The sequence below is a fragment of the Aureobasidium pullulans genome, assembly GCF_000721785.1.
Source record: "Aureobasidium pullulans EXF-150 unplaced genomic scaffold scaffold_11, whole genome shotgun sequence".
NCBI lineage: Eukaryota > Fungi > Ascomycota > Dothideomycetes > Dothideales > Saccotheciaceae > Aureobasidium > Aureobasidium pullulans.
Genome location: NW_021941031.1, coordinates 350,050 through 377,834, shown reverse-complemented (window position 1 = coordinate 377,834; position 27,785 = coordinate 350,050). Strand labels below are relative to the sequence as shown.

General features: G+C 51.3%; 9 protein-coding genes across 9 annotated transcripts; 5 read left to right on the top strand and 4 right to left on the bottom strand.

The window, feature by feature from the left end:
* Positions 1-115: 115 nt before the first annotated feature.
* On the bottom strand, positions 116-5,095 carry M438DRAFT_366139 (uncharacterized protein). The gene is made up of 3 exons (XM_029907853.1): positions 4,830-5,095; positions 4,317-4,719; positions 116-4,263 (listed from the first exon to the last, which is right to left on the bottom strand). Exons 1-3 carry the CDS (start codon positions 4,907-4,909, stop codon positions 214-216), a joined length of 4,533 nt encoding a protein of 1,510 aa, XP_029759631.1. The 5' UTR covers positions 4,910-5,095; the 3' UTR covers positions 116-213.
* A 224-nt stretch (positions 5,096-5,319) lies between these two features.
* Positions 5,320-7,837, bottom strand: M438DRAFT_346396 (Vps52-domain-containing protein). The gene is made up of 2 exons (XM_029905667.1): positions 7,300-7,837; positions 5,320-7,241 (listed from the first exon to the last, which is right to left on the bottom strand). The coding sequence occupies exons 1-2, from the start codon at positions 7,712-7,714 to the stop codon at positions 5,701-5,703; spliced, it is 1,956 nt and encodes a 651-aa protein (XP_029759630.1). The 5' UTR covers positions 7,715-7,837; the 3' UTR covers positions 5,320-5,700.
* Positions 7,838-7,963: 126 nt separating this feature from the next.
* M438DRAFT_346394 (eukaryotic translation initiation factor 5A-2) lies at positions 7,964-9,062 on the top strand. The gene is made up of 4 exons (XM_029905666.1): positions 7,964-8,044; positions 8,181-8,450; positions 8,507-8,639; positions 8,695-9,062. The coding sequence occupies exons 1-4, from the start codon at positions 8,024-8,026 to the stop codon at positions 8,763-8,765; spliced, it is 495 nt and encodes a 164-aa protein (XP_029759629.1). The 5' UTR covers positions 7,964-8,023; the 3' UTR covers positions 8,766-9,062.
* Positions 9,063-9,565: 503 nt separating this feature from the next.
* Positions 9,566-11,313, top strand: M438DRAFT_356136 (uncharacterized protein; the record flags this gene model as incomplete). The annotated part of the gene is made up of 4 exons (XM_029907082.1): positions 9,566-9,661; positions 9,719-9,812; positions 9,862-9,971; positions 10,024-11,313. The coding sequence occupies 4 exons, from the start codon at positions 9,566-9,568 to the stop codon at positions 11,311-11,313; spliced, it is 1,590 nt and encodes a 529-aa protein (XP_029759628.1).
* Positions 11,314-13,764: 2,451 nt separating this feature from the next.
* M438DRAFT_366135 (uncharacterized protein) lies at positions 13,765-15,968 on the top strand. The gene is made up of 2 exons (XM_029907852.1): positions 13,765-15,488; positions 15,545-15,968. Exons 1-2 carry the CDS (start codon positions 13,974-13,976, stop codon positions 15,572-15,574), a joined length of 1,545 nt encoding a protein of 514 aa, XP_029759627.1. The 5' UTR covers positions 13,765-13,973; the 3' UTR covers positions 15,575-15,968.
* Positions 15,969-16,711: 743 nt separating this feature from the next.
* Positions 16,712-18,358, bottom strand: M438DRAFT_375244 (FAD/NAD(P)-binding domain-containing protein; the record flags this gene model as incomplete). Its single annotated transcript, XM_029908562.1, has 3 exons — positions 16,712-16,861; positions 16,912-17,173; positions 17,223-18,358. 3 exons carry the CDS (start codon positions 18,356-18,358, stop codon positions 16,712-16,714), a joined length of 1,548 nt encoding a protein of 515 aa, XP_029759626.1.
* A 1,882-nt stretch (positions 18,359-20,240) lies between these two features.
* On the top strand, positions 20,241-21,975 carry M438DRAFT_397800 (putative efflux pump antibiotic resistance protein; the record flags this gene model as incomplete). Its single annotated transcript, XM_029909325.1, has 3 exons — positions 20,241-20,267; positions 20,346-20,444; positions 20,494-21,975. The coding sequence occupies 3 exons, from the start codon at positions 20,241-20,243 to the stop codon at positions 21,973-21,975; spliced, it is 1,608 nt and encodes a 535-aa protein (XP_029759625.1).
* A 351-nt stretch (positions 21,976-22,326) lies between these two features.
* Positions 22,327-24,786, top strand: M438DRAFT_32879 (uncharacterized protein). Its single transcript, XM_029903220.1, has one exon. It carries the CDS (start codon positions 22,489-22,491, stop codon positions 24,421-24,423), a length of 1,935 nt encoding a protein of 644 aa, XP_029759624.1. The 5' UTR covers positions 22,327-22,488; the 3' UTR covers positions 24,424-24,786.
* Positions 24,521-27,618, bottom strand: M438DRAFT_32848 (uncharacterized protein). Its single transcript, XM_029903208.1, has 3 exons — positions 26,038-27,618; positions 25,640-25,991; positions 24,521-25,588 (listed from the first exon to the last, which is right to left on the bottom strand). The coding sequence occupies exons 1-3, from the start codon at positions 27,428-27,430 to the stop codon at positions 24,619-24,621; spliced, it is 2,715 nt and encodes a 904-aa protein (XP_029759623.1). The 5' UTR covers positions 27,431-27,618; the 3' UTR covers positions 24,521-24,618.
* Between the last annotated feature and the right edge of the window lie 167 nt (positions 27,619-27,785).

Genomic DNA, 27,785 nt, shown 5'->3' with positions numbered 1-27,785 from the left:
GAGAGAGCCCTAGAGTTCAGCGCTCTTACTGGACCTCTCCTAGACTTCAACATCATCCTGCATTGTTACAGTCCTATTCTCAGCACTAAAAGGCAAGTGGACACACATACAACAACTCGGCATAATGATCATTTCGATTTCCTTTGTAGACTATCCACTACCTACTTGCCAATCTATACACTCCCAACATATATGTTTGACAAACCGCCCGCTTTACTTCTTACTACCCTTCTTCTTAGTAGGCACGACTTTGAAGCTACCGTTATTGAGGTCATCCTTAGGCTCTTGCTTAGTAGCTGATGAGGCAGCGTTTTTCTTAGCGACCTCGGACCAACCACCGGATTGACCTGCAGCAGGGCTAGCGGGCTTAGTGGTGTCGATAAGGCCCTTGTCAGCAAGCTTGCGTCTACGGATGAATTCTTCGGCAAAGTGACGAGAATCAATGGTGTGAGACACGCTGTGGACGGCTTCGGTGACGATTTCGAGCTCGGAGGGGAAGGAGAGCAAGTTGCTAACAAACTCGTCGGCAGTCACGCTCTTGTTAAGGTCGTGCTTGAGCTCGTTGACAGCCCACTTTTTGAACTCATCAATAGCGTTGACAGCAGAGGGTCCGGTGGTAGCTCTGGCCGGGACGGTCTTCTTGACCGCAGCGACGGTGGGAAGAACAGTGGCGCTGGCCACTCTGGTGTTGACGGGAGTGGGAGCAGGCAGAGGAGTCTTGACCTTGCCGCTTGCACCGACAGTAGTCCAAGCACCTCCAATTCCGGGCACGGGGCTGGCAGGTGCAGGAGAGCCTGCGACCTTACTAGCGAGATCGGCGTATCTCTTGCCGGCGGCGGATTGCTGGACGGGAGTGGTACCAACAGCTGCTGCGGCTTGAAGGGCAGCGGCAGCTGCGAGACGCTTCTTGCGAGCCTCTTCTTCCTTCTGGATCTGAGCCATACTCTTGGCACTGGCGGGAGCGGCGACAGTCTTTGCGGCCTTGGCCCAGGGCGAAGGAGCGGTGCCAGTAGCGGGAGATGCAGTGGCGCTGCTGGCCCAGTTGGAGGTCAATGGAAGACCGGGCGCAGGAGCGGTAGACAGCTGAACCTGAGCGAGTTCCTTCTCGTAGGCAACGCGACGAGCTTCGGCGGCGAGAGCCTCGGCTTCGGCAGCGACCTTGGCTTCCGCCTCTTGGATCTCCTTGAGCGAGGGTCCTCTGGATGACTCAGCGGGCTCCTTGGCCCAGGGTGCGACAGAAGCACTGGGAGTCTCGGCCGAAGGAGTTTGAGAACGAGATCTAGACTCAGCATGAAGTGCATCAGCGACGTGAGATCTGTTACGCTGAGCAGCCGGTGCAGGCAGAGGAGACTGCGAGGGCGCAGGAGGGAAGGGCTGAGGCAGAGAAGTGTCGACCTTGGCCCAGGGAGACTGAGCAGGGGCAGGAGACTGCTTGACAGATGCAGCCTTCTGGACTTGTTCAGTCAGAGAAGGCTCCTGCTTGGAATGAATGGAAGCAGCGGCAGCAGCCTCTTCGTGTTGAGCAAACGCTTCAGCCTCTTCTTCATATTGAGCTTCGTACTCTGATTGGGTCTGTTCGTGGGACTGAGCTTGGGTTTGCTCTTGCTGAGCTTGCTGCTGTTCAGATGGAGGAGCGATAGGCTTGCCAATGACACCCTCGGAACCGACACCGAATGGATCAGCTCTGGCGTGCTCCTGCAGGTTCTGGAATTGTTCGAATTGCTCGTTTCTTGCGGGCTGGTCCGGTTGGAAACGTTGGGCAGCATCGTGCTGAGCCTGCTGCTGCTCAAGACGAGAACGGTCGTTGAGCATTGTAGAGATACGTTGCTGTTGCTCCTCAGACTGGGGGAAAGGCTGGCCGATGCCACCAAAGTTACCCTGAGATGATCTTCCAAGGTTCAGTCTGTTGACCATGCCTGACACATCTTCTTCCCTAATGTTGCCAAGTGCGTCTACACCAGCACCAACAGCTCCAAGGCCACCGAGCGATCCAGAGGATCTGAATGAGTTGTCGAAGAACCCAGGAACGTGGGAGCTACCACTGGCGCTGCCACTGCCGAAAGTGCTTTGAAGCGGAGTGGATTGGAACGGAGCAGGCGAGGTGAGGCTGCCAAAGCTGTTTTGGCTGTGCAAGCTCTGGACACTGGATTGAGGGTGCAATTGAGGGAACAGCACATGACCGGTCTGTGCTTGGAAGCGTTGTGCGAATTGCTGCTGAGCAAGATGTTCCTTTTGGCGAGCCATCAAGTACTGCTCTTCCTGTTTGCGGCGTTCCAAGGCATTCTGCTGGTCTGCAGTGAGGGTAGTTCCAAAGCTGGGGAAGCTGTTGGCGAATGGAGGCTGAGCTCCGCCAGAAGACAGTGGGTTACTGGCCCAGTTGGCTGGAGGCTGCGGAACAGCGGGGACGCCGTGCGGAATCCCAATCTGAGGGACAAGGAAAGGCTCGCGAGAGTTACCAATTCTACGGATAAGTTGGGCCAGGGGCTCATACTCGAGATCTTCAAACTTCTTAACAAGCAGCTCGGGTGAAAAGAAGCCGGCCTTGTACCAGTCATGCATCTCCAGGCCTGACCAAGGGCCTTGAGTGACTCCCTGAGGATCACGGTAAATCCACCTCATACGGTCGGGCATAACCATGGTCTTCTGTTGGGCTGGGGGTGGTTGGTTGGATGCGGAGCTGCTGACAGCTTGAGCTTGCATAGATGTAGCGGGCTGGGCAGCGCGCTGGCCGATGGGCTCTTGCTGAGACGTCTCGACGTTGCGGTCTTGGTCAAAGGAGGCACCGGTAAGATCTGCAGTGCGTCTGAAAGGACTAGAAGTATCGCGAGCTTGAGTCGCAAACTCTCCAGATCCGGCGTCGTCCTCGTCTTGACGGCCATGCTCAGGTCGCATTTGCTCTTGCACACTGTTGGGGAAAAGAGAACCAAGTCGGCTCCCGCCACGACTCTGGCCAGGATGGCCGCCGAAAGCTCCCAGGCCGCTCAAGCCGGAAAGGCTGGGCGAGCCTATATCAGCAGAGCCGAAGGGGTTGTCTCCAAAGTTAGCGGCCATGGCAGCTCTGTCTCTGCTGGGTGTACCCATTGAAGCCTGAGGGCCACCCCAGGCAGCAGCACCTCCGAGGCCTGGTAGAGCGCCCAAGCCAGAGAAACCACCGAAACCTCTATTGGGTCCAACGCTGGACGTCTGACTGCGATCACTTGGTGGTGCTGCAGGAACACGTCCGAGGTTGCCAAGACCATGGAAGGCTCCTGGGCCAGAAGACATGGAATCGTTCATGAGTCCACCCAAGTTGGGTAGATGAGCGTTATGCATGTCGGACTCGTCGTTGTCACCATCGTCCAGGTCGACAGGGGCGTTGTCGGGACTCTGGTAAGGGTTGGTATCGGAGGGACTCATTGGGTCATTGCCGGTACCCTGCTGCTGTTGCGAGCGGGCCTGGGACTGATCATGTTGTTGGCTCATCAAGGCACGGAAGGGATCCGAGGTCATACCAAAGGCAGCATGACCGAACTCGTCACGCGAGTCTTGACGGCTTGGAGTGCCGAAGCCACGGCTACGTGGAGGCGAGATGTCTTGTCCACCACCAAGAGCAGCACTCCCAGTGGGATGCTGTTCGTGTTGCTCCTCGTGGGGAATGGATTCCAGACCTGATTGCTTGTCTCTCAAGCCGTCATCGTTGTCCCTAGCCATAAGTCCTTTGAAACGACTCTCGGCTCTACCGCCTGCCAGTCCAGGACGTTTATCCGAAGTTGGGGTGCCCACACTCGCGTTAGAATTAATGGCAAAATTGCCAAACGCGCCCATGGGTGAAAAGCCTGCACTCTGAGGAGTGCCAGACCAGGGGGAGGACGCACTTCCGACTGCCGTGTTCAGAGGACCAGTAGCGGTACGTTTGAGGCCAGAGAACGGGGGGCGAGCAACATCGCTGGCGTCGTTAGCGGGCTTCTCGTCAGAAGAGTCGCCCAAGTCTCTGAAGTCGGTTCTTCTTCTGGTTAGAGAAGGCGGGGGAGACGTGGTACGAGAGTCGTCGCGTGAAGTCTTGACCACAGAAGGTGAGTTGAGCTGCGAACTCGAGGGGAACGGATAGGCCTCCTGCGTTTCGCGGCGTCGAGGGCCTGGTCTGGCGCCACCGGGTGAGGCAACAGCAAAGGCACCGGGGCTGTTGACATTTTGCGACACGGAAATCTTACGCATGGGGGGATTGACAGCGTCCTTGGTCACGGTAGTGGGCGGTTTCAGAGGCGAATTGACAGATGAAAAGTGCTAGTCGGATGATTTAGCAGCAACTCTGTGTGTGAGACCAAGATGCGACGTACCTCCTTCTCTTCATCGTTCATATCGACCAAGCCCAGAGGTCCTGTAGAGCCGTCTTTTTCCCAGCAGACTTCAGGTCCGGGGACGTGGTCTTTGGCTTGTTCGTCTCTTCTGCCCCATCCACCCAGAGAAACACCGTTAGTGTGGGTTGGTTCCCATCCGGAGACGAATAGGGGTGAGAGAGAGTCGTCTAGCGAGCCTTCTACGTTCTGCTTGTGATACAGGTCGAGCAGCTGGTTTTTGGAATAGCGTGTGTCCGAGTGGGTAGGGCCATTGCGATGCGGAGGTACGTAGACGGCAGGTTGTGCGCCAGAAGTCACTTCCCTGGCACTGGAACTCATCATTGAAGTAGCGACTGAAGGACGACGGAAGGTCTGGGTTGCGCCGTTTGTTCGGCGTGGTGCCCTACAATTCGTGCCGAGTCAGTCTCTTGTGCTTTGTATACGACCGACTTGTTCATTTGCGCCTCTGAGCTCCATGTCACTCGAAGCTTGAACAAGCTAAGGCTGACGTACCATTCTCCGCTCGACTCGGTGCGCGGAGTGGTGGGTGTATTGCCGCCCGCGGCGGCGGATGCGAATGTGCTTGGGGCCATGGTTTTCGAGGGCAAGTTCGGTGCGAAGCTCGAGGAAGAGGGTAGCGATGGGGGCGACTTGACGTCTGTGGGTTTGGAGAGGTTTCGGGTGGAGTGCTAAGAATCGTATGTGGGCCTGAGAGGTGCGCTATGAATCGTTGGTTGCGTGAACGATGATGGAAAGAAGTCGCGAAATACTGCTTGTCTCTATGGCGTAGCAAATCTTGGCGACCACTTTGCAGCTCTGTGTCTCGGCTACGAAGCACGTCTACAACCTCCCCGTGTGCGGAACTTTGTCACGCGTATAGCTGTGGAGATACACAATGTTTTTGAGATCAGTACAGCCCTCCACTGAGAGTGTGATAGTCAGCGCCTCTCTGCGGACGACTAGAGCGGTTTTGAGAACATTGTGCATTTCTACAGACTAAACATGGCCGTGGAAAATGGCTAGAAGTGACACAATTTAGCACACATGGAGGAAGGCCCGTCACAACTTGCACAAAACATTGCCTCTATGGCCACTGAGAGCGCTCGGCCTTACTCTCTCATTGATCATTGACACCTCTGAGGTGACATTCTGTATTGCGGCAGCTGAAAGCAGTCAAGTAAAATGCTGTGGAGTCTAGCATCACGAGTACATGCACAGCAATTGATCCCATGACAGTCTACATTTCTTACAGCAAATCAACCATGTGGGGTTGGATTACAGACTTGCTGCTGATAGACTTCCAAAATTCATCTACTCGAGTATAGACCAGTGGCCAAACACATCGGAGGGTATGCTGCATCGACATTTTCCAATCCCTCCGTCACTAACGACCTCCAAACTCTTCTGCTTTCTCAGCAAAGTGTGCTTTCAGCTCCTCGGCCATCTTCCCTTCTGTTTCCGCGATGATCGTGCCGACCAACGAGTAGTTGTTTGCGAGGAAACGCTCCCTCTTCTTTTGTTCTGCAAACCCCTTGCTGAGCTTCGTCAAGAACGCTTCGAAATCATTACGCAATCTTCCCAGACTATTGTGGACTGGCTCGTCATCTCCGGCTTCGCTACTCAAGGCCAATATACCTTGAGTGAAATTGGCAAATCTTTGAGTTATGTGGTGAGGTGCAATCGACTGTGGTGCGGATGACGACGTCAAAATGAGTGCTGAGCCTGCTGGCCGTCCTGAAAGCGATGAAGTGGCTTTGCGAAGAGATTCACAATGAGTATCCATGACCATTTGGAAACGTGGCCACAAAAGCATGTTGGTGCCATTAACGTAGCCTTCCATGGCGGGCACCTTCCTCCGTTGCAGTTCAAAGGCAAAATGCTGATTCAAACGGACGGTGATCAACAGGCCCAGCGCATCCACGGTCGGGTCGATCAACTGTTTCGTCAAGGCCTGGCCAAGAGCAAAGGTTGGCTGGAATATCTCGGCGAACTTGCGATTCACTTCATGGTAGGACTGCTTGGAGAAAAACTCGGTAAGGAAAGAGTACTCGGCAGATGCGTTGTCCATCAGCGCCAGGTTAAATGCCCTGAAAGGGGCTTCCAGATAATGCGCCGACTTGTCTTCCTCCGCGATGTGGGAAGAGAGTGCTGACTTGAAACTGCCTTTGAGCATGTCCATGCGTCGTCCGAGCGAAAATGCATCGTGAGGTGCGGCCTGCGTCTTTGAACCAGAGACTACAGTGGAACGCTTCGTAGCATCGTCCTGAGCTAGAACCTCGGTTTTGTCGATAACATGAATGTTCATCCTTTCCAACGATGCTTTGTAACGTGAGAAATTATGCAAGTAAAACCAGCGCATAGTGTTGATATAGGCACGGCCAATTTCTTGGCCCAGCTGAGGTTGATGTCGGTCCAGGAACTGGAAAGCATCCTTGTATCTCATAAAGTTGTTCTGTTGTAGGAGTTGTGCGTTGACACCAGGGGCGCGTAGTGCTTTGATTTGGGATACAACATAGTCACGGGTACGCTCAACAACCTTGTTCTTGAGACTGTCTATCAGTGGTTTCAGATCCGCAGCGCTTTTAGAACGTGGGGCCTTCGAGTCAATGGTCTTGGAGCGTTTCTCCAAATCTTCCAAGGCTTTGATCCATGAGTCGTCGATAGGGCCATCTGAAATCTTTCGTACAATGGCTGGTGAAATGGTCAAGGCATCGACTTCTGGGGCCAGGAGCTTCTCCACTTGCTTGCGCGTTTCAAGTTTGGTGTTGAGGGCAGACGAACGATTCTGGAGAGTCTCAATCTCGGCGGAGACGGCGGCGAGATCAGCCTGAAAGCTGGTGAGGTAATTCTCTACAGACTTGAGGACTTCGTCACAGGCGACAATGGACTTGTGTAAATCCTCGAACTTGCCTTTCTCCTTTTCGACTAGACGAACCTAAGCTTCAGGCGGGGGACCAGGATGAAGAAGGGCGTGCCAACATACATTCTTCGACAGACGGCTGTTCGGAAGGTTGGTCCGAAGATGGAGGAGCATCGGCAAACTCTTGCAAACTCAGCTCGCCAAAGTCGATGTTTGTGCCACGTTGATCGGACGTATCTGAGGGTACGGGTTCGGGCTGTATGGGACCTAGGATGTCGCGCAATACGTCGAGTGGATGTGAGACATTGTCGATCGGAGAAGCATCCAGCTGGTTCCTCAGATTCGAAGGCGCAGGCGGATATCTTGCGGCGGCAGGCAGACTATCGGTGGATCCATTGGTGAGAATGGACAGAGACGACGAGCGACTTGCGATGCCAGGCCTGTGGGGAAGGGGGCTCGGGGCCAGATGACTTGGTCTACGTTGCGGTGCGGGCGAAGACGACGGCGAAGGGTGTTGGGAATAGCGATTTAGCCACATGCCATCTACAGTTTTACGGTGGAAAGAGCGAAATGAGTCTTCGAGGACAAACAGTCATGTGTCGCGTGGTTGTGGTGGGAATGGGTCGCGAAGCTGAACAGTCAGTCAACAGGCGTGGAGTTGTGCACTGTTCTGAGTTGTATGGGAAAGGAAGGCGCGCCATTGTTGAGGTCCGAGCTTCGCGAATTCAGCGTGCGGCGTGCCTTCCTTTCCCCACTTCACATCTCAAATTTCATCCTTTTCTCTTCATCTCGCCATCTCTATCCACACCACTCCATCTACCCACATCTCACCAACACAACCTTCAAAATGGCCGACAACGACGCCCAGGTACGTTGAACCTCTGCGGGAGCTCCCCTGTCCGGCGCGACCGATTCTTCTCGACCCCGCGCCGCGACAACGAAGCCCTCCGAGCCCACTCCCGTCTGTCGTTTGCTCAACAATGCTGACCAACTCCGCCCTATAGCACGAGCAGCACACCTTCGAGAGCACCGATGCCGGTGCCTCCACCACCTACCCCATGCAGTGCTCTGCCCTGAGAAAGAACGGCCACGTCGTTATCAAGGGCCGCCCCTGCAAGATCGTCGACATGTCGACCTCCAAGACCGGCAAGCACGGTCACGCCAAGGTCCACTTGGTCGCCATCGACATCTTCACCGGCAAGAAGCTCGAGGATCTGTCTCCCTCCACCCACAACATGGATGTCCCCAACGTCTCCCGTCGCGAGTACCAGCTCGTGAGTTTTCCTCCATCGCCGTCACCTCGAAGACTCGCATACTGACCCCTGTTTAGCTCGACGTCACTGACGACGGTTTCCTCTCCCTCATGCTTGACGACGGCTCCACCAAGGACGATGTCAAGGTCCCCGACAACGAGATTGGTGAGAGAATCAACAAGCTCTTCATCGAGGAGTCCAAGGACACCAGTAAGTCATACCGCATCTAAGCCTCCTACTTGCAGCAACTAACCACTCTTCTCAGACGTCATCATCCTTACTGCCATGGGTGAGGAGTGCGCCATTGAGGCCAAGGAGGCTCCCAAGTCCGGTTAAACGATTTGCACATCCAACACATCGAGACAGCGCATTCCAGGCGCTGCTTCGGAGCCAGACGGGCATTGCAACATTTCCGCTCAGCGTATCGCGGATGCTTGGTCATGCTTGGTCATGCTTGCTTTCCGCTGCTGCTGCCAGCTTTTTGTTCAATCTCGACGGCGTCTAAACGCATGTTCCCCCTTTCGACCCCCTTCTTTCACACGGGCGAGTCGTCGTGCGTGTCTTAGACAATAAATGTCACGAAGCGATGGTTTTCCAAAATCTAAAATGCAAATCAATTTCCGAACAATGAAGAGTGGTGCATATTGTGATACTCGGTGCTATTTGTGACAGAAGGCCGAACACTCCATGATCCCATATATGTACATGTTTTCCAGATCATGACCAGTAAGCAGATCCTCCATCAAGGTGATGTTTTTTATAGGCATCGCGAAAATCGTTTGGTCGGTGGATAGAGTTAAACGACGGACAGGGTGGCGCTCGAGACTGGATCAGGTGGTCCCAAAGAGAACCTCTTAATCGTTGCTACGTTGCGAGGTAGACTGTGACATGGGCTCAGCTACTACAATACAATGTGTGTTCAACCGAGCTCGATCTCAAGAAGAATTGGTACATCGCGTGATGGTCGTCGTGGTCATGGCAAGAAAAAATCCGTCCATCAAAACCCAAACAAGCTTTATCCCATCGATTTTCTTACCATCAACATTCACCGCGATCCACGCGTGTTTTGCCTCAATTGCGCCATGAAATAATGATTGCTCAAGAAGAGCATAGCTTCCAGAACTCGACCTTGGTAAATGGAGAGCGAATGTGAGGAGGGCTGTGGTTCCACGTCGTTCCGCATCGGCGACGATGGTTACACCTACTGTACAGAGGGGCATCGTCAATGGCAGGTAAGCTAACGCCATTTGCGATTCCAACCTCAGCATATCTAACGGTGATCATCGCAGCGAGGAACACAAGTAGTCGAAGACACTGAAGGTGTGCCATTGTTCGGCAAAAAGGCACGAAGAGAACGAGACATCGAAGAGAGTGTCGAGACTGGTAAGAGTTCGAGTCTTCCCAACAACAAGATTATGCTAAACTCCTGCAGCTTTGACTGGCAAAAGAGCCTTCGAGCACTATCTGTTGTGTTTTCAACTAGTATTATGGAAACAGGTATACTGGCTGGTCAACACAAAACATCTTCCCAAAGAGCTCGAAGTAAGTCGTGCTATTCCCCTAGTAGAAATATTGCCATATTGACATCTCAAAGACATTGGTCCGCGACATCTGGGCTCTACGCTTGCAGAGCCTGCAATCTCGTGTCAGCTACGAGTCAGAAAGCGAGGCCGAGCAGAGCTCACAACTATACAGTTCTCAGTCGGAGGCGGAGAGAACTGATGATACATCACAGAAGCGCCGGGCGAGAAAGAGTAAGAATGACGCTGTTCCTAAGCTCGTCGATGCCTTGAGCATGTGTTACATCGGATGCCTGCTGCTCAGACTGCCAGTGACAGTCAGCGACATCTACACATGGGCGGCCAGTGGTGACTTGATCTACTACAGAGCTGTCAGGGTTCTCTCGGAGTCGATGAAATCGCGCCTTCCATTCAACTACAACAAAATCATGGATCCGCAAGACATCCTCAATCCAGGAGCAGTACAGCAGGCGGTCCTTGACAACATCACAGCCTTTGACCGCGCTTTCGGCATGGTCACTCCACCTATCAACCATATTCTCATCCTCTACCGATGGATCCGGAATCTTGCGCTCCCTCTCGAGGTATACTCAGCGACTCTCCGTCTAGCCAAATTGCTCGACATTACATTCGTCTACGATGTACAGGTCAAACGATCCTCGAGGTACAGAATTGTTCAATATGCTGAAGCTCGACTTATGGGTGTCCTCGTCGTCGCGACTAAGTTGTTGTTCCCTCTGGACAATGTCAAACGGTACCCCAAGAACCCCACTGAGCTTTCTGCTCTGAGTATGGACTGGTCGACTTGGAGCAAAGCACGGGTAGAATACAATGAGACGATCAAATCTGCCACACCACTAGGCTATCAAGAGGCCATGCAAGTCCAAGAGAAAGACGTACTCGACATGTCCGAAGACAAGCTTGATGAGTATATGGACTGGTATGGTTCCGTCTTTGCAGAAGAAAATGTACGTGAGAAAGGAAGAGTAGGTAAAGAGGCCGAATTCCGCAGAGCTCTGCTCCGCTTCTTTCCTGTTGAGCGCATAATCCAAGAGTCACCCGATGCCATGGATCTGGATAAGGAAGCAGAGACGGTACCCGAAGACGAGCGACTGAAGAAAGTACAAAGCAGTCTGAGACCTGCGCGTGTCAAGGCAGACGTTGCATCGACTGAGAACAAGGTCAATCGTCCTGGCAACAGCTACAAGCGATACAGAAATGCGGGAGAGCTTGAAGGGTACGCAAGAGAGTTTTACGAGGAGGCTGCATGCCTGGCTGGATTACCCTTGAGCTCACTGGTCAAATGTGTGTTCATTCTAGAGAGAAGATTGGAGATATGGGAGAGTGGCGAGAGGAAGAAGTAGATCGTTGCTATTTGTTTTATGAAGATGGAATAAACGGCTGAAGCACTTGAGTCTTCGGACGGTACCTTGCTTCTACGAATGGTGACCTCAAGGTTCAATCAGATGTTTCTCAATTACTGCACATTATCAAGAACGACTATTCAAGATGAGAAGTGCTTTGGCATATTCAACTTGTTCGAGTAGCTGTTGGATCTTTTCCAGTTGTCTCGATGAGAATACCTCTCACTCTGTTTGAATGAGGTAGCCAGTCATTATAGCATCATGTTCGTTTTCAGTACATGTCTCTAGATGACTTCCGGCAACATAACGTTGAAGGCTTGCATTTGAACAGTAAGGCCTCATGTGATGGTCGAAGAAATGATTCCGATGGAAAGGCTTGGCACGGACTGCGCTAGTCGGTAAAATCGCGGGACCTTCCAAGCGGGCGGCGGCCGACGCACCAGCAAAGCCGCACCTTCTCAAATTCACGTTTGCTTCGTCGCGAAATAGGTATTGTATTCAGCACACGAAGACCGTCACCAGTAAGTGCTAACAAGACGCTGTTATGCTCATCTGACGAGTATCGCTAACATGAATTTGTGTCACAGTGCAGATGTAAGCCTCTCGAACCGCAGCCGCCGCGTGCGCACACCAAATCGCAAAACGGACTCCCAACTGACAGTATTCGCTATACAGCTTCGTCAAGACCCTTACGGGCAAGACCATCACCCTTGAGGTCGAGTCCTCTGACACCATCGACAACGTCAAGAGCAAGATCCAGGACAAGGAGGGCATTCCCCCGGACCAACAGCGCCTGATCTTCGCCGGAAAGCAGCTTGAGGATGGCCGCACTCTTTCCGACTACAACATCCAGAAGGAGTCGACTCTTCACCTTGTCCTCCGTCTCCGTGGTGGTATCATCGAGCCCTCGCTCAAGGCCCTTGCCTCCAAGTACAACTGCGAGAAGATGATCTGCCGCAAGTGCTACGTAAGTCGCCTCGCTCCCACCCCCACCGCCGGACACACGCGACACACCTGGGAAGAGATGAAGACATCAAGACACAGCCGGCAAAGGAAAACGAACAAGATGATAAAGAATATTTCTAACACGACGTCCTTGTCTACAGGCTCGTCTTCCCCCTCGTGCCACCAACTGCCGCAAGAAGAAGTGCGGTCACACCAACCAGCTCCGCCCCAAGAAGAAGCTGAAGTAAACTACTCGACCCATCACTGCTATCTTGGCTGTTGTGCTTCGTTACCTCAAGGGACTAGGCGTTTGGGGAGGAGGGATCTATCACGGCGTCTCAACCCGATGCCTAAATCGCGAGTAGTGGTAGCTCAGAAATGTCATCACTCTCCCGCGTTGATGTCCGAATGCAAGAAAGAAAAAAGTCATGCCCCCCAAACTTTTCCATCGACCGCCGTCAGAGTGATTTTTATTTGTTCATGTCAACAATTCGATCACATCGTCAAGTCTGGACTCGCAACAACCCCAGATAAATTACCAGGCAACAACATGCTATGTTTAGAGAAGCAGGGACTTGTAAAAACCACTTGAAGATTAATGTTCTGCAGCATCATTCTATGAACAAATCATGTCGCTATGTCATACCATGTTGCAACCCGGTTCGTGTCCTCGGCCTCTATTTCCCTGCTTGGCTAACAATAGTCATCGCAACAACACGACAAGAAATTCGATGACTTTCGAGACATGTTCCTCGTTCTAATTCGATGGTAGTGGTGTTCCAAAGAATACACGCTCGCTTCTTTCCAATTGACATGGCAACTGTTCCAGAAACACATCGACAAAGAAAATGTTTTGATATCATTTGCAGTCGATATTAAATAATTTGTTCATTGCATAAATACTGTTTTGTCGACAGTAACATGTTAGTGCGAGCTGATGTGATCTCGATCGAAACGAATTATCGATCAACGTCTTGCTGTCGTGGAGACTGGAATGCTCGATCTGAACAAGTAATTTGATGTGCACAAAGAATGTATGCTATGGGAGAGACAGGGGTAGATACCGGTACACGAGTATGCTGACCGGACGCGTTGTGGAAAGACACGAGAACGCCAAAACCAAGATATGAGTGGATGCTCTTGTCGTCATTTTTCTGCAAACGATATGATGCAAAAGAGGCTGGTTGATTAGGGTTTATGAAGTTGGTGCAAGCTTGGGTACATTTTAGTTAAATGTTTAACCATGCACAACGGTTAGTGCAGACTTCATTAACCGTCTGTTTCATGCACCATAGGTACTGCCACAAGTAGTTTATAGATCTGAATTGAAGTTGGAACAAAGAGCAATTGATTCTCAATAATCAAGATGAAGGGAAAGCAAGCAGTAGTGCAAAAAAGAAAGTCATAAAGTCGTTCTGGCGGGAAGCTTTGGCAGGGAAGGCGCGTTTAACGAAGACGCGACTCTGATCGCGTCCGTTCCTTCCCTCTGGCAAGGCCTTCCTCGTCCTCTGCATCACTGCCCACGACCACTCTCTTTTCAATTAATTGATCATCACCCTCTCTTGATACCGAGTATTCTTAATCAGTCATCGAATTGTTCCCTCCCAAAACAGCCCGCCGGCTTGTACTCGATATACGATAGTTCTGGACACGCGTGAGCAGAGAACGGGCATCTCACGCGTGTGCAGAGCAGAACAGACAGCATTGATTCCACCATGGACTCGATGTCGCTTGACAAGAAGGTCCTCCCTTCGACCGAGAGGCCTGAACCCGTCAGAAGGCCCTCGTTGCTACCGGCTTTCGAGCCATTGTCGTCGTCCCCCGGCGGCCTCCCTCGGGCATTGAAACGCAAATTCCAAGAAGACGACGACGACACGCGCAAGTTCTACCCTACTCCTGTGCCGACCTCTGCCACTGGTATCCTCTCGTCATCGCCGAACCGACGCGTCCCAGGACTGCAACGTACCGCGTCGTATTCATCGCTTTCCGAACGAGCTCCCTTGGGTGCGGTACCCAGTGTCAAACTGCCTTCCAATGGCGACCCTCTACTCATGGGCCGCTCGAGTAACTCTTCAGACTACCAGCTGTCGGCTAACCGTCTTATTTCACGCGTTCACGTCAAGGCTTCGTACAATGCACCCGAGGGACCGCGTCTTCTTGGCGAGATGGTTGTCCAGTGTCTAGGATGGAATGGGGCAAAGATTCACTACCAAGGATCTGTGGTCGAGTTGGCCAAAGGAGAGAGCTTTGTGTCACAGAAGCCGGGCTCGCAGGTCATGATTGACGTGCAAGAAACGCGTGTCTTGCTCACATGGCCGCAGGAAGAGAAGCAGTGTCCTTGGGATATCGAGTCATCCGTCAGCAGAGAGAACAGTGCCGCACCTGAGAGAATCGCCTCGAGTCCTCCACCTGTCCTCCCTCGACTGCGCTCGCCCGAGTCTCCCTCACCCAACCAACATGACAATGCCAATGACAGCGTCAACGATACCTTTTCCGAAACTTTCATCGCCGACCCCTTCGACCTTCCTAGCAGCCCAGCGCCTGTCCATGTTTACGAGGACAACGAACCCGCCGAGGACGATGACTTGCCTGCCTCATCAACGCCAGTTCCAGCAGCTAGAGAGTCTCCGGAAGTCGTGGACCGTTCGACACCCACACCTACCAAAGCCTCTGTTCATCAGTCCATGTCTACCACAACGTCCGATGCACCTGATGAGCTGCTCGACAATGACGAGGAGAACGACCCCATCGTCCACTCCTTCGGTCCATACGGTGACAACCTCCTCACACGCTTTGAGTCTTTCAAGTCGACCTGCAAAGAGGAGGACCGCCCACGCATTCCCCTCAAGATCAGCCTCAAGTCTGCAAACCAACTTCCGGTCGAGGTTCAGTCCACACGTAACCTGTCACCAGTCAAGAACCACATCATCAACCAACTGGCTTACACCCGCATTCACTCCCTGCCCATCTCAGCCATCTACAACAATCTGCCGGCAGAGATGAAGGGTGGTCGCAGCTTCGGCGAAAAGGCACTTTCATCCGAAGAGCTCAAAGATCTCATGGATAGAATCCCGTGTGTCGGCGAAATCGCTCGCTCGGGCAAGGATGCAGCTGGCAAGGCTCTGGAAGATGAGTTCTACTACGTCCCCGAAATGGACACTGACGAGCATCGCCGTGCTGCTGTCAACATCGCCAAACCTCCGCTTAGGTCCACTCGCAAACAACACAAGGTAAGATCATATCTGCATCTTATTGACCTTGTCACGTATACTGACCATCTCTCTAGCAATACTACTGGAAGAAGCCTCGCGTCTGAGTCTCTTGACCCAGCTTGTGTTAATAATCCGTCTCTTCTGCTTGGAGAGTTGTCACCGCATAACACTCCTGCTTTGTTTCACCTTGCTTTTCACCCGATACCAACCCCACTACACAGGGCCACTGTTTTTGCTAAAAGGCACACTGTGATGTGTCTTGCTTGCTTGCTTTTCAACCCTTTTCTACTGTTCACGAGGCGAAGAAGAATGGATATGGAACATTCTTAACGACGAAAAGAAGGAAATGGAATATGGGAGCTTACTGGTTGTGTCTTATTTTCTGTGTTGTCGCGATATACTTTTCCTTCTTTTTTCTGTTTCTGGCGAAGTAACTGTAGTGTAGAACTAGCGGATCTTCAACGTTTCTCAGGAAATACAAGTCTTCTTTTATCACGTATGTTCTGGATTCTCTCGTGTCACTTGTGTCGTGCTTGCTGTTGATATTCATGATGATATGTGAGGGTATGTGTTGAGTTTGGTCTGTCTCAAGCAGCGCGTGACATGATCAATCGCCTCGAGTGGGTGGAGAGGGAGTCCAGAGTCCTTCATACCGCGACAACCAGATGCAACACAATTGAGCAGCTCATCATCGATGATGGAAGGAAATTTTGTGATTGACATTCTCGGATGGTCGAGGGTATCACCCTGTCTCTTTCTGGCAACGAGTATATCTTACCGACGAGAGCAATTGTCGGCTCGGTCTCTCCATCAAGGATGAACAGTTTACCATTAGCTCGTGTTGTGCTAATATTGGACTGTATAGTCTGTTTGGTGCTGCTTTCGACTGACATTCTGCGTTTGTCATGACTTTGCACTTGATCTCGAGCAGAAACCACATGCCTTTTGTGGAATTTCAAACTGGAAGATACAGACACTGAGATTCTCCACTATCAAAGCATAGCAATCGCTCTCCATATGCACGATTGACGCTGATGTGAACTATGGCATGATACGACACAGAAACATATTTGGTCGATGGACAAAACTGGTCAGCCGGACAGGGTGACACCCAGCTTGCTTTTCTCCCCAACAACAGACAAACCCAGCGAAAGAAGAAATGTGCATCAAGTCCGAGAAATTTGTGTAGGATTACTCGAGTATGATGAGTTGAACATGTTACAAGTACCATGCTTGCTAGACTAGTAAGTGTGCGTCTTGTGATCAGCTGGCTTTCCAAGGCCATTTCTGATCTTCTCCTCCTTGTCCACAACTTCCAATGGCAATCCAATGCCCACGCCCGTAAACACAAAGATGGCCCACTTCCATCTGAAGGGGTTGATGGTGATACACTTATCAAGTTAGCTAAAGTCTTTTGAGTTGAGCTCTCAGGCTGACTCACGAAGAAGAACCACCACAGCAATTCGCTGTAGGTGAAGAAGTCAAAGGCCCCTGTGGGTGCTCTAGCTTTGAGCCATCTCGTCATGTCCACCCAAAATTCCATCCAGTAAGTTGAGGGACGGGTCAGAGGGTCGAGGAGGAACATCAGGAGGATACGGGTGTAGACACCAATATGGAAGTTTCCGACCGTGCCAATGCCGCCAACATAGGTGCAGTTGTTGGCACAGATAGACTTGTGCTGCGGAGGGAATGTTTGCAGGTACCTTGAGGGAGTCAGTAGGTTTAGAGGTGGTATCTCATCGAGTAACATACCAGTTGGGGGCAGCGTAAGGCTCCTTGAAACACTCTTCGGGGAGGAAGCTCAAGCTAGGGCGCTTATATCCTGTTGCCATGATGATGACCTCGCCCTCTTCCACTCTCTCATGTCCAGGGCCGTTCTTAGGGACACCTTGTTGACGACGGTTGAATCTGATACCGTTCTCTTCCACCTCGAGGATATCGCCTCGAAGCCATTCGGCCTTGCCGGAGCGGATCTGCTCCAACACATCGTTGTTGACCATGGGCGTTTCTTCGAAGATACCAGCCGAGCCTGGAGGAGGTGAGATGTCGGCCAAGTCACGGTAGAAGAACTTGCGAAGCAGTTTTTCAGGGATCCACGAGAACATGGTCTCTTGTCCAAAGATGTTGAAGGACAGAAGCATATCGATGACAGGGTTGCGAGGAATGATCCACTTCTCAGATCGTGAGAGGATCTTTGCGTTCTTCGCCTCTCCCTTGGTGGTAAACTCCATGGCCTCGATGGCACTGGCACCTCCACCGATGATCAGGACGGTCTTGTCCTTGACGTCTTTACCGTCGAGCTCGCTGGAGTGGTAGATTTGTCCCTTGAACTTCTCTTGACCAGGGATGTGCGGCATCTTCGGGTCACCACAGCTGCCAACGGCGGCAATGATTCCGTCGAACTTTTCGCTTGAGTCGTCATTGACGATCCAGCGTCCCTTATCGTCTTCCTTGACAGAGTTGACCTTGCAGTCGAACTTTGTCTTTTCATTCAGGTTGTATTGCTTCCAGACCTTTTCAATCTGCTCGACAATCTCTTTGCGATTGGGATAGCCTTTGTTCCAGAAAACTGTAGGGAAGAAGCGATACATGACGGAATGGATTTGCAGTCCAGAAGTGTTGTTCACCTTAGCCCAGATACCACCAAGATGTTCTCGAGGACCAGCCTCGAAAATCTGGACATCGAAACCGTTGCCGACGCAGTGTGCTGCGGCCGACACGCCTGTAAGTCCAGCTCCTATGATGGCGACACGAGGTCTATGAAGCTTCTTGCCAGGTGGTGGAGGTTCGGGCGCGAGGATTTTGGCGAGGCCCATTTGCCAAATCTGAAACAGGACCATAATGATTTTGTTGATGGCAGCTGCCGCCGTATCGATTGGTCCAGCCATCATGGATATAATCCCTCGAAAGAACTGAGATGACTCGAGACAATAGGTACTAGGTGAGGATGTAAGATGAAGTGACAGAGGTTCCGTTGAGGAAGCACGAAAGGCTTCAATCACATGCAAAATGCGTTGGTGTTGATCGAATGCAATCTGACGTCACGCGGAGCACAGAGCCGTCTTCTTCCTCTTGAAGCCGACTGAAGTTGCATCTTTGGCATCGACTCGAACGGTATACCATCCAATTGTAAGATCGACGTGGTGCAAGTTAGTAATCGATTGGCGAACAACCAGTGACTGCTTCTTGTGCGAGGTGCAGCTGTGAAAGCCATAAATCTCATTCCCGAACATGTGCACAGCCATCAAGCTGGAGAGCAAACACAAGCCGACTCGGACAAGTCAAAGAGTGAGGCCAAGGTCAGAAGCTGATGGCTGTTATTTTGGATGATCTGTTGTAACATAATCTTGGTCAAATGCAGCTCCAGTGGCTTTGTGTTCGTGCCAGTCAAGCTTCAAGATCAAGCTTCAGCCTTGAAAGCTCCACCATGGCTGTGTAAACAGTGTCGTACTGCGTTTTGTGATGACTCTTCAAATGGCGAGAATCTGTAAAGCATATCGTTTGTATACTGTGGAGTGGTCCTAGAATAGCCTGTGGTCGTGCGAGATATCAAGGTGTAGTTTGTCGTGCGCTAGACTTACCAGGCTACCAGATCAAGTATTCTCAGCTTTGTCTTGTGTATTCTCCGGCTAGGCAGGAGGCAGCAACCAGAGAGCCAGCTCTGTCCCGCAAACAACTCATCGCACCATTCCACCTGCAGAGCAACAGTATATTAGACATGATAGCATGGAAAACATTAGATGCTGAGAACTACCTTACTCGTAGAAGCAGAGAATAGAGCTTGCGTGCCAAGCATGTTCCGTCGCGTGAAGGGGACAAAACTCCGACGTCCAAATTCTTTTGCTCATCGACACAGACCAATCTCTCTAGTCGAGAGCAAGCCGATAGCCTTGCGAATCATGCTAGAGATAAACCGTTCGCTCTTGATTTGACGAACAACCTTGCGATTTCCGAGAAGTGCCACGCATCCTGGCAGCTGAGCCTTCGACACACTTTGAGTATACCTGTGAGCTCATGATGGTTTCAGGAATATGGTCATCCTTAAGCCTTGAAGGAGCGCATGTGTGCCAGTAGGTCTAATCGACGAAATCCACGTAGCCATCTCATGCTTTCAGCCACGATTCACAAACCCTCTCATTCCCTCCATGCACGGGCTCAGCTCCTTCCAAAGACGCCTGAAATGTCGATATCGGCCCCAATCTTGATACTGTCTCATTCGTCCACTCCCGTTGGATTTACGTTCTCTTTCAACGTCAGCTGGAAGTAGTCGAATCTCAGCCTGAGAACACATGTAGATTGTGCTGACAGACAACAAATCTTCGCTATGAATGTCTTTCATGTGAATCTAGTACGCCTTAATTTGTTATCCTCCCGGAAACAATGCCAAATCGGCAAAATGCAAGCGACAGTTTCGCAGACCCAATCAAGGATGATACAGGGCTTATAAACGTTGACCACTAAAATTATGAGGAACAGTAGCAGATTGTACAACCTGCAAAAGTGTTTCGCTGGCTCCGTGGTTGCTGCTGCCGCGCGATCTCGGGACAATCAGACTCAAACAATTCAGGAACCAGGAGCTACTATTGTTAGCTAAGTATCTGGGTGCGTATCTTCACGCTCCGTATCAATATCGCCATGATTCTTGATACAGACCGGTACCACTACACTTTGCAACTTCACAGCCCAGCTGCTTTCTATATAACATGAGGTCGACCGCGTCTTTCAAAATCCATTTGTACCTCAACATTTGGTATACCATCGTACCTGACTATGGCATTCCGGAAGCTCAAGTCTCATGTGACAATGAGGACCACTTCGGTCGTCTCAGACACCAACCTCCAACAAAATGTTGAGGATGGCAGAAATTCTCCGAAGTGGAAACCAAGCAAGCAAGTCAAGCTTATAGTAGCTACGCAAGCCTTCGTTTGCTTCTTTGTGGCGTTGGACTCCACTATACTCACGACTACACTACCGGTATGTCATACATCAGCTTTGCGAAAAACAATAAACTTACTTTTTGTAGACACTCTCGAAAGCATTGCATACAAACACCACCCAGACTTTCTGGATTGCGACCTCGTACCTCTTGACCTCGGCAGTTTTTCAACCACCTATAGCTGCTCTATCAGATATCTTCGGTCGTCAAGCACTGTTTCTTCTGGCAATCATTTTGTTCACCATTGGGTCGATCGTCTGCTGCGCATCACACGGTATAGTCAGCATGCTCATCGGTCGTTCCGTCAAAGGCATCGGCGGTGGCGGTATTCTATCGCTCAATTTGATCATTTTGAGCGACATCATCCCTCTCCGCCAGAGAGCACAATACCAGGGCTATCTACAGCTCTGTTTCGCTCTCGGAAGCAACATTGCACCCGTGATCGGAGGGCTTATCGTTGAAAGGACTACCTGGCGGTGGCTTTTCCTGATCAACCTGCCCTTTTGTGCGATATCGTTGGCCACAGTGCCATTCATTATACGGTACTCCAGACCCAAGACAACAATCAGAGATCGACTGCTTTCCATCGACTGGGCAGGAATCACGATGAGCACCACGAGCACAACATTGTTCTTGATCGGCATCAGCTGGGGTGGCACTGAGTACTCCTGGTCCAGTGCTGCAACACTCTGCCCTCTCATAATCGGACTAGCAGGAGTGTTATGCACCATCATCTACGAGATGAAGTTTGCTCGGATGCCGTTCCTTCGGACATCACTCTTTCACAATCGGTCGGCTATCGCTGCATATGTCTGTACCATGCTCATGGCATTCAGTGTCTATGCAACGCTCTACTATCTGGTTCTCTGGCTGCTGGCGGTCAAAGAGATGTCGGAGATCATGGCAGGGGTGTGCATCTTTCCATTAGGAATGACTGTGGTACCCATCAGCGGCATAACTGGCGTCCTCATCACACGTCTTGGTCGCTACCAGTGGGCTGTGTGGGCGGGATGGGTGATTGCTACTCTCGGCATCGGTACATTGGTCTTACTCGACCAGGACACATCGACTGTCGCATACGTCTTCATGTTCGTATGTGCAGGTATTGGTCTTGGCCTACTGATGAACTCGCTGAGCGCAGCCGTCCAAGCCATCTCACACACGAAAGACGTGGCATATGCCTCTTCCATGTTTGCATTCATGAGAAGTCTTGGTCTGTGCTTGGGTGTTTCCATCGGCGGTACGATCTTCCAGAACTTCTTGCGTCAACGCCTGGAACACTACGGGCTCTCGACAGAACTCGCAGAGAATGCTGAGGTATATGTCTCTTTACTGCGGTCCACGCCCTCATCGCCGCACAAGATATTGTTGAAGGAGATTATCAATTGGGCATTCAGGATGCTGTTCGCTACATTGTGTGGTATCTGTGGGCTTGGGCTGACCATAAGTGTTTTAATCGGCAAGTACTCCTTGGACAAGGAGCTGGACTCACAACATGTCATTGTTCAGAGCGAGTCTGAGTCTGAAGGAAAGCGGGAAGTTTCTGATTCTTCTGTTGTAGTGGCCTGAACGTGTTGTGATCAAAGCCAAAGTTTGGTACGATTATTCGAGAAAGTTATGAATTGCCAATTTCATCCCGTGTGCCGAGGTTTGTTAATTTTCTTGTTGTCAAGATGCACAATGATTTCCGGCAATAGAGCTTGCCCACAGGGAGAACATCATGAAGTCGTTCGCTCCGGGCAACCTGCTTCTGATTAGAAGTACCGTGTATTCTAGTTAGTACATCACTGTATATCGCTATCTAGAGAGTGAAGGCGACTAAGTTTAGCACGAGGAGAACTGGAGGACCAGGGCATGAGGGTATCTTGAAGGCAACGTACACGAGCGGCAAGAGCGTGGGACTCTGTTGCAGACACCCGCAGCTGTATCAGCGTTGGCAACGTCACTGATGGTCATCATGATCGTCCTGTTTCGTCACGTTTCATCAACTTCTACCCGCTGTCCAAGCTTTACACCTCCCTAGTCGATCACCACAGCCAGACATGTCACAACACTCGACATACTTGCCTACATATCTTGACCATGGCGTCTGATGACAATATCGAGAATGGTGTCATGATTCTGGTCCGTTTGCACCCAGGCAACCTTGATGACGAGATACACATCTCAACATTGACAGCATCGTACACATCGACGCCTGAATACTCAGAAACAACGACTGAATACTCATGCATATCACACATCAGCTCCGGAACTCAAAAGGAGATACTTCGAGACAATCAGCCGTACCTGATCGACTCTGCTTTGGCCAATGCTTTAAGAGCACTCAGGAGTGCTGAGGCCGAAACTCTGTGGTGGGCCGAAGGCTTAACGACAAACACAGAAAGCAAAGCGGTACAATCAGCGGAAGAGTTGAAGATTATATTGCAACATGCCGAGATGGTACGGCTTTGGGTCGACAATGGAGATACTCATGGTCCTCAGGCTGTCCAAATGCTGCAAGAACTGGCCGAACAATGGCGAACGTTCGCAACCGAAATGAGTTTACCGGACAATTGGTCAAGAGCAAGACCCAACCAGATGATGCAGATTATTCAAAGAGTTCAGCAGATGATAGCTACCAATACTCTGCCCTTTACCGGATTGCAAGACACTGCTATCGTCGAGTGCGCGACTGCCTTGGCGGAATCGCCCTTCTTCCGTCACGTCAATGCAATCACCAGTGTCGTTCTGGCAAAAGAAGCAATTGTAACAATAAACGGGGCATCTATGCCGTGGATTGATTACAGTGACAGTCTCAACCTCATCGGAGCAAGCGGAGGTACACTTCCAGTCAAATGCAACACAACACACCTCACCCTTGTAGGCGGCATCAAGATTGCAGTACGGAGATGGCGAGAAAACAATCAGCATCTAGAACTGCTTCCCATGCTTCAACAAACTCGACAGAGTGAGTGCGCAGATCCGCGCGATCGCATCTTTTCAATGCTCCCGATCACCTCGCCCAGCAAGCGTATTGAGCTTGGTGCCAGTGCTCCTCAAACGCCACTGCAGGTGGACTACACCAAAAGTCAACAGCAAGTCTTTATCGATGCAGCCAAGTATATCATCAGCGAAAGGCAAGACCTGCTTCTCTGGAATGCCATCCCTGCGCCTAGCAAGCCGTCTCGTTTGTCTGATCTACCTTCTTGGGTCCCAGATTGGAGCGATGCAACAGATGTAGTGGCGCTGAAAATAAGGCCTAGCATGGCTCTTCGTACATGGGAAGGCGCGGCCTGCGTCCAACAAGTCCAAAAACCTCTCTCGGTCACAGATGAAGGCATCCTCAGAGCACAAGCACACATCTTCTCACCAGTAAGAAGCGTCGCAGAAGAGAGATTTACAGATGAAAACTTCCAAACTCTCTTCCTCGAGTTGTTGCATTTACTACCGCCTTCGGAAACCATGCACGGAAAAGATGACTTGCCACGAACGCTCATGCTTGATCTATGGCAACTTAGCGATAAGGTCCCCAGATCAGTCACCAGAACCTTCGTCAGTTTCACCGCCAAAATTCAAGCCCTCAAGATGCTTGGGATTACGCCCGAGCAATTCATCGCCGACCCCAGTATAGTGACCCGTCTTGCACCTGCTGTACCAGATCTCGCTCAACAGCATGTCTTCCGTCTGGCTGGCAAATACGACACGACAGAAATCTCCAGAGCACTCACACAATCTCTGGGACGCAGGTTCTTTGTGCTCGAGAACGGACATCTGGGCTTGAGTTATGTCGAGCAAGATGGCGAGAATGATGAGGAGTGTAAAGTCAGACCTGGTGACGTGGTTGCGGTCTTTGTTGGAGGCTATCTGCCATATCTACTTCGCGAGTGTGGGAGAAGCGAAGAAGGCGTGAAGAGGTACAAAATACTCGGAGAAGCGCATGTGCAAGGGTTGATGGAAGCCGAGGCCTTGAAAAACAAGGGATGGATCTTTAACAGCTGGAGAGACGTGCAGGTCGATGATGTGGAAATTGTTTGACCATGGGAAATCCATAGCAATTGTGAAGGAAAAGCTGTCAGATGCAACATAGAGAAAGTGGCTTGAGATTCATAAATATACAATATAATTGAGCGGTCGAGGCTGCGAAGCGATAGTGACGAGAGGGGATATCTTCAAATCAGATGCAACAACATTCCGCGAGCAAAAGGAACAGGAAACACGCAGGCATCAACACTAGAACCAGCCGCCACTGCTGATGTTTCCACTGCCCCAATTGCCAGACCAATTTACAGACTGGCCGGCTGTTGGGTCTAGCACTGCTGCATTGTCTTCAAGCCCGAATTGACGTACAAGCTGATCCCAATTCTGCCAGTCGATGTCGGCTGCAGGATCGAGTGGTGAAAATGCAGGAGGCGTGGTGTTGTTGTTGTTGTTGTTGCCATTCATGCTTTGAGCTCGTTGGCTCGTCGCCTGGAAGTTGTTGGTCGCTGTCGCCTGAGGGGATGGCCCTTGATAAGGCGCACCACTAAAAGAGCCAAAGTTCCGTTGTGAAGAGCTGCCTGAGGAGGTGTCCATGGCCATTGTGGTCTGCTCCAAGCTTGGCGTAGCTTCTGGGGCTGAAAGCGAAATGTCCATTGGATCTTCGGTCATGATCACTGCTTCCTGACCTTTCGGTGAGTTCATGAGTTCCGTCGAGTCCAAGGGCTGTGTGCCATATGCGGCTGGGCGCATGAAGCGAGACAGTTGCGCTGCACTGAGTGGGGCTCTAACCATGCGTGGTTTGGGCATGACCGGAGATGTGCCTGGCGGCGTCGCTTGCTTGATCTCTTCGTCTTTCCGGATCGCTTGGAATCTCGCCATTCTGGCCTTGGCAAGCAGCTTCATGAGTGGTTTCCACAGATGACCACTGCGTGAGCCATCTCTCGTAGCTGTCTCTCTCCAGTTCGCTCCGATACATCTTTCCACCGACGACCACGCACGATCGACCAGGTCTCCAGTCGTACGATGACAAAGCTCACCTAAGAGAAAGGCCAGCGCATGCCACTGCATGTATGTTTTGAAGAGCCACTCCCACTTCTTTGTCCGCGATTCGGTTTCCATTAGTAGTGAATATTCAATGTTCTCCAGACTTGTGATGAAGAGCTTCTCTCGAGTCTCCTCCGAAAGACTCTTGCCGCCGTCCTTTCTCTGATAAGGATGGTAACTGTGTTTCACGTTAGAAGACAGAGGTAACAAGAAATTGGGGGAAACGCACATCATCAACCACATTTTACTCATCATCAGACGAGCGACCGTGGCAGAAACCCAATAGATGGGAACTGTCATGTCGCAGTGTTGCAGGTACCTTTCTTCAAGTCGCTTGTGGCATTCGTTGATCCAGCGCTCCTTGTCCTCGAGAGTCACTGAAGCAAAGAAATCTCCACATTGTCTAGGTTCGCCAGGCGGAATGTAATTGAGGCGACGGAAGGTGTTGGCGACTTCAAACCTGATTAGGCAAAATGACATGTCTGTACAGCCTCGACGCTCAGCAGGTAGTTGAGTCATAGCAGGATCCAGATCCTCATCATTGATGTTGAGTGGCATCTTGGTGTCAAAGGCTTGTTCGGCTGATTCACTTAGTTATACACCCACGAAAAGACGCAATAGACTTACTGATAGTAGGATCGCTGCCGTGGTCTTCAGAAGCGCGTACATCGAGAATACATATCTGCCACCACAGACGTCGGCGCATCTCAATCTCGAACGGCGGCAGTCCGAAATGCAGACCGTCTCGATGCACACCAAGAGTTTGGGCAATGCGAACGACAAGACCTGTTAATGTCCAGATGACGCGCGCGTCATTGTTTCTGCGTAGACAAATCAAAAATATCACTATTGCTTGCACCACCATCATTTCTTCGGTCGTAAGAAAATTTGCTCTAGCAAGAGCCTGCTCAACACCAAATCGATAGCGAGACAGAAGAAGACCTTTCTCTTCACCTAGCTTGTTTATGCAATCCTCTTCTGAAAGACTAGTAGTAGCACCGTAGTATATGGCAAATAGTAAGGCCTCGAAACTCTTCGATAGATTGGCGAGATGAGAAGCTGAAGCTAAAACGGTAGGCTCGATGGTCGGTATGTGCAAGACCTTGACGAGAGGGTCCACACGTTCCTTGTACACGTTCCAGTAAGTTTCAATTTGACCAGCAATAGGGTGCAAAGACAGGAGGTCGACATTCTGAGAGCTGAAACTAAAGATCCAGCCATGGTGTTGATCGGGAAGAGTTTGAACTGGAGACGGATCATCGCCCTCATCGTCGGTGTTCTGGTTCAATATGCCCTTAAGATCTTCTACCTCGTTGCTGAGGTTGGCCCAGAAGGAGTTGTTCACATATCGCGAACGGCCTTCATTGATGACCAGACGGCCAAATCTGGTTTCGAATTTGGCACTGCGAGATTCGTCTATGTATCGATTCTTCGCAGCCCACTCGTCATCATCGTTGCCGTGCTTGTTGGTCTGTGTCTGATCCGGCGGATTTGGACACTCGCGAACAGTAGGAAGGGTCGCTTCGTGGGTATCCGATGGGCCAGACCCCAAAGGCGCAGCCTCTACCGCGGACTCGGGCAGCGGGTCGGGGAGCGAATCAGGGTTTGCAATATCTACACCAAGGCCTTTGACGACACCCTCCAGACGACGCAATCTGGCCAGCAGTTCGGCATCTCGCGAATCGCTGACTTTGCGTGGCTTACGAGGGGCCCTTCCCGGGGTGGGAAAGACGCATTCGATGTGTGCGCGAGCGCAATTTGAACACGGGTGTAGTTTGTCGCATTTGACCTTGCGCTTACGACATGTCACACATGATCGAGGATTGAGGACACGACCGTGAGGGTCGCGTAGCGGTGCGGAGGCTGGCACCGGGAGCGATGATGCAGATGGCGATGACTGGACGGGAGGCTGCGCAGACGAAAGCGATGCTGGCTGGCTTAAGGCAGAGGGCAGACGCGATTGTCCTGGTAGTGATATCGAGGGCGACTGGGTTGGAGAAGGGTCCGGGTTAGCAGACATGCTGCGACAGGGTGATGGTTTGGGAGTTCACAAATCGTAAGCCCACAGATCAACCATCAACCATCAACCACTTCGACTGGACCCCGATCCAGCAGAATCCACAAGTCATCAAGCTTCGACCAGTGCGGGGTGTGGGTGCCCGTGCATCCTGCCTGTCAGTAAGCCTCAGGAAAGGACCTTGGCTCCGGCCGACGAAACGTGTTATCGGGTAGTCAATAAGATCTTAATCCATAAGATGGCTGTGTTGGACCGCACATGCTCTGTCTAGAAAGGCTCGAACTTACGGCTCTCCAGCATCACATCAAGAAGGAGCAAAGAAACACGAAAGGTTGCGCGTCAAGACTGAAACTGCGCG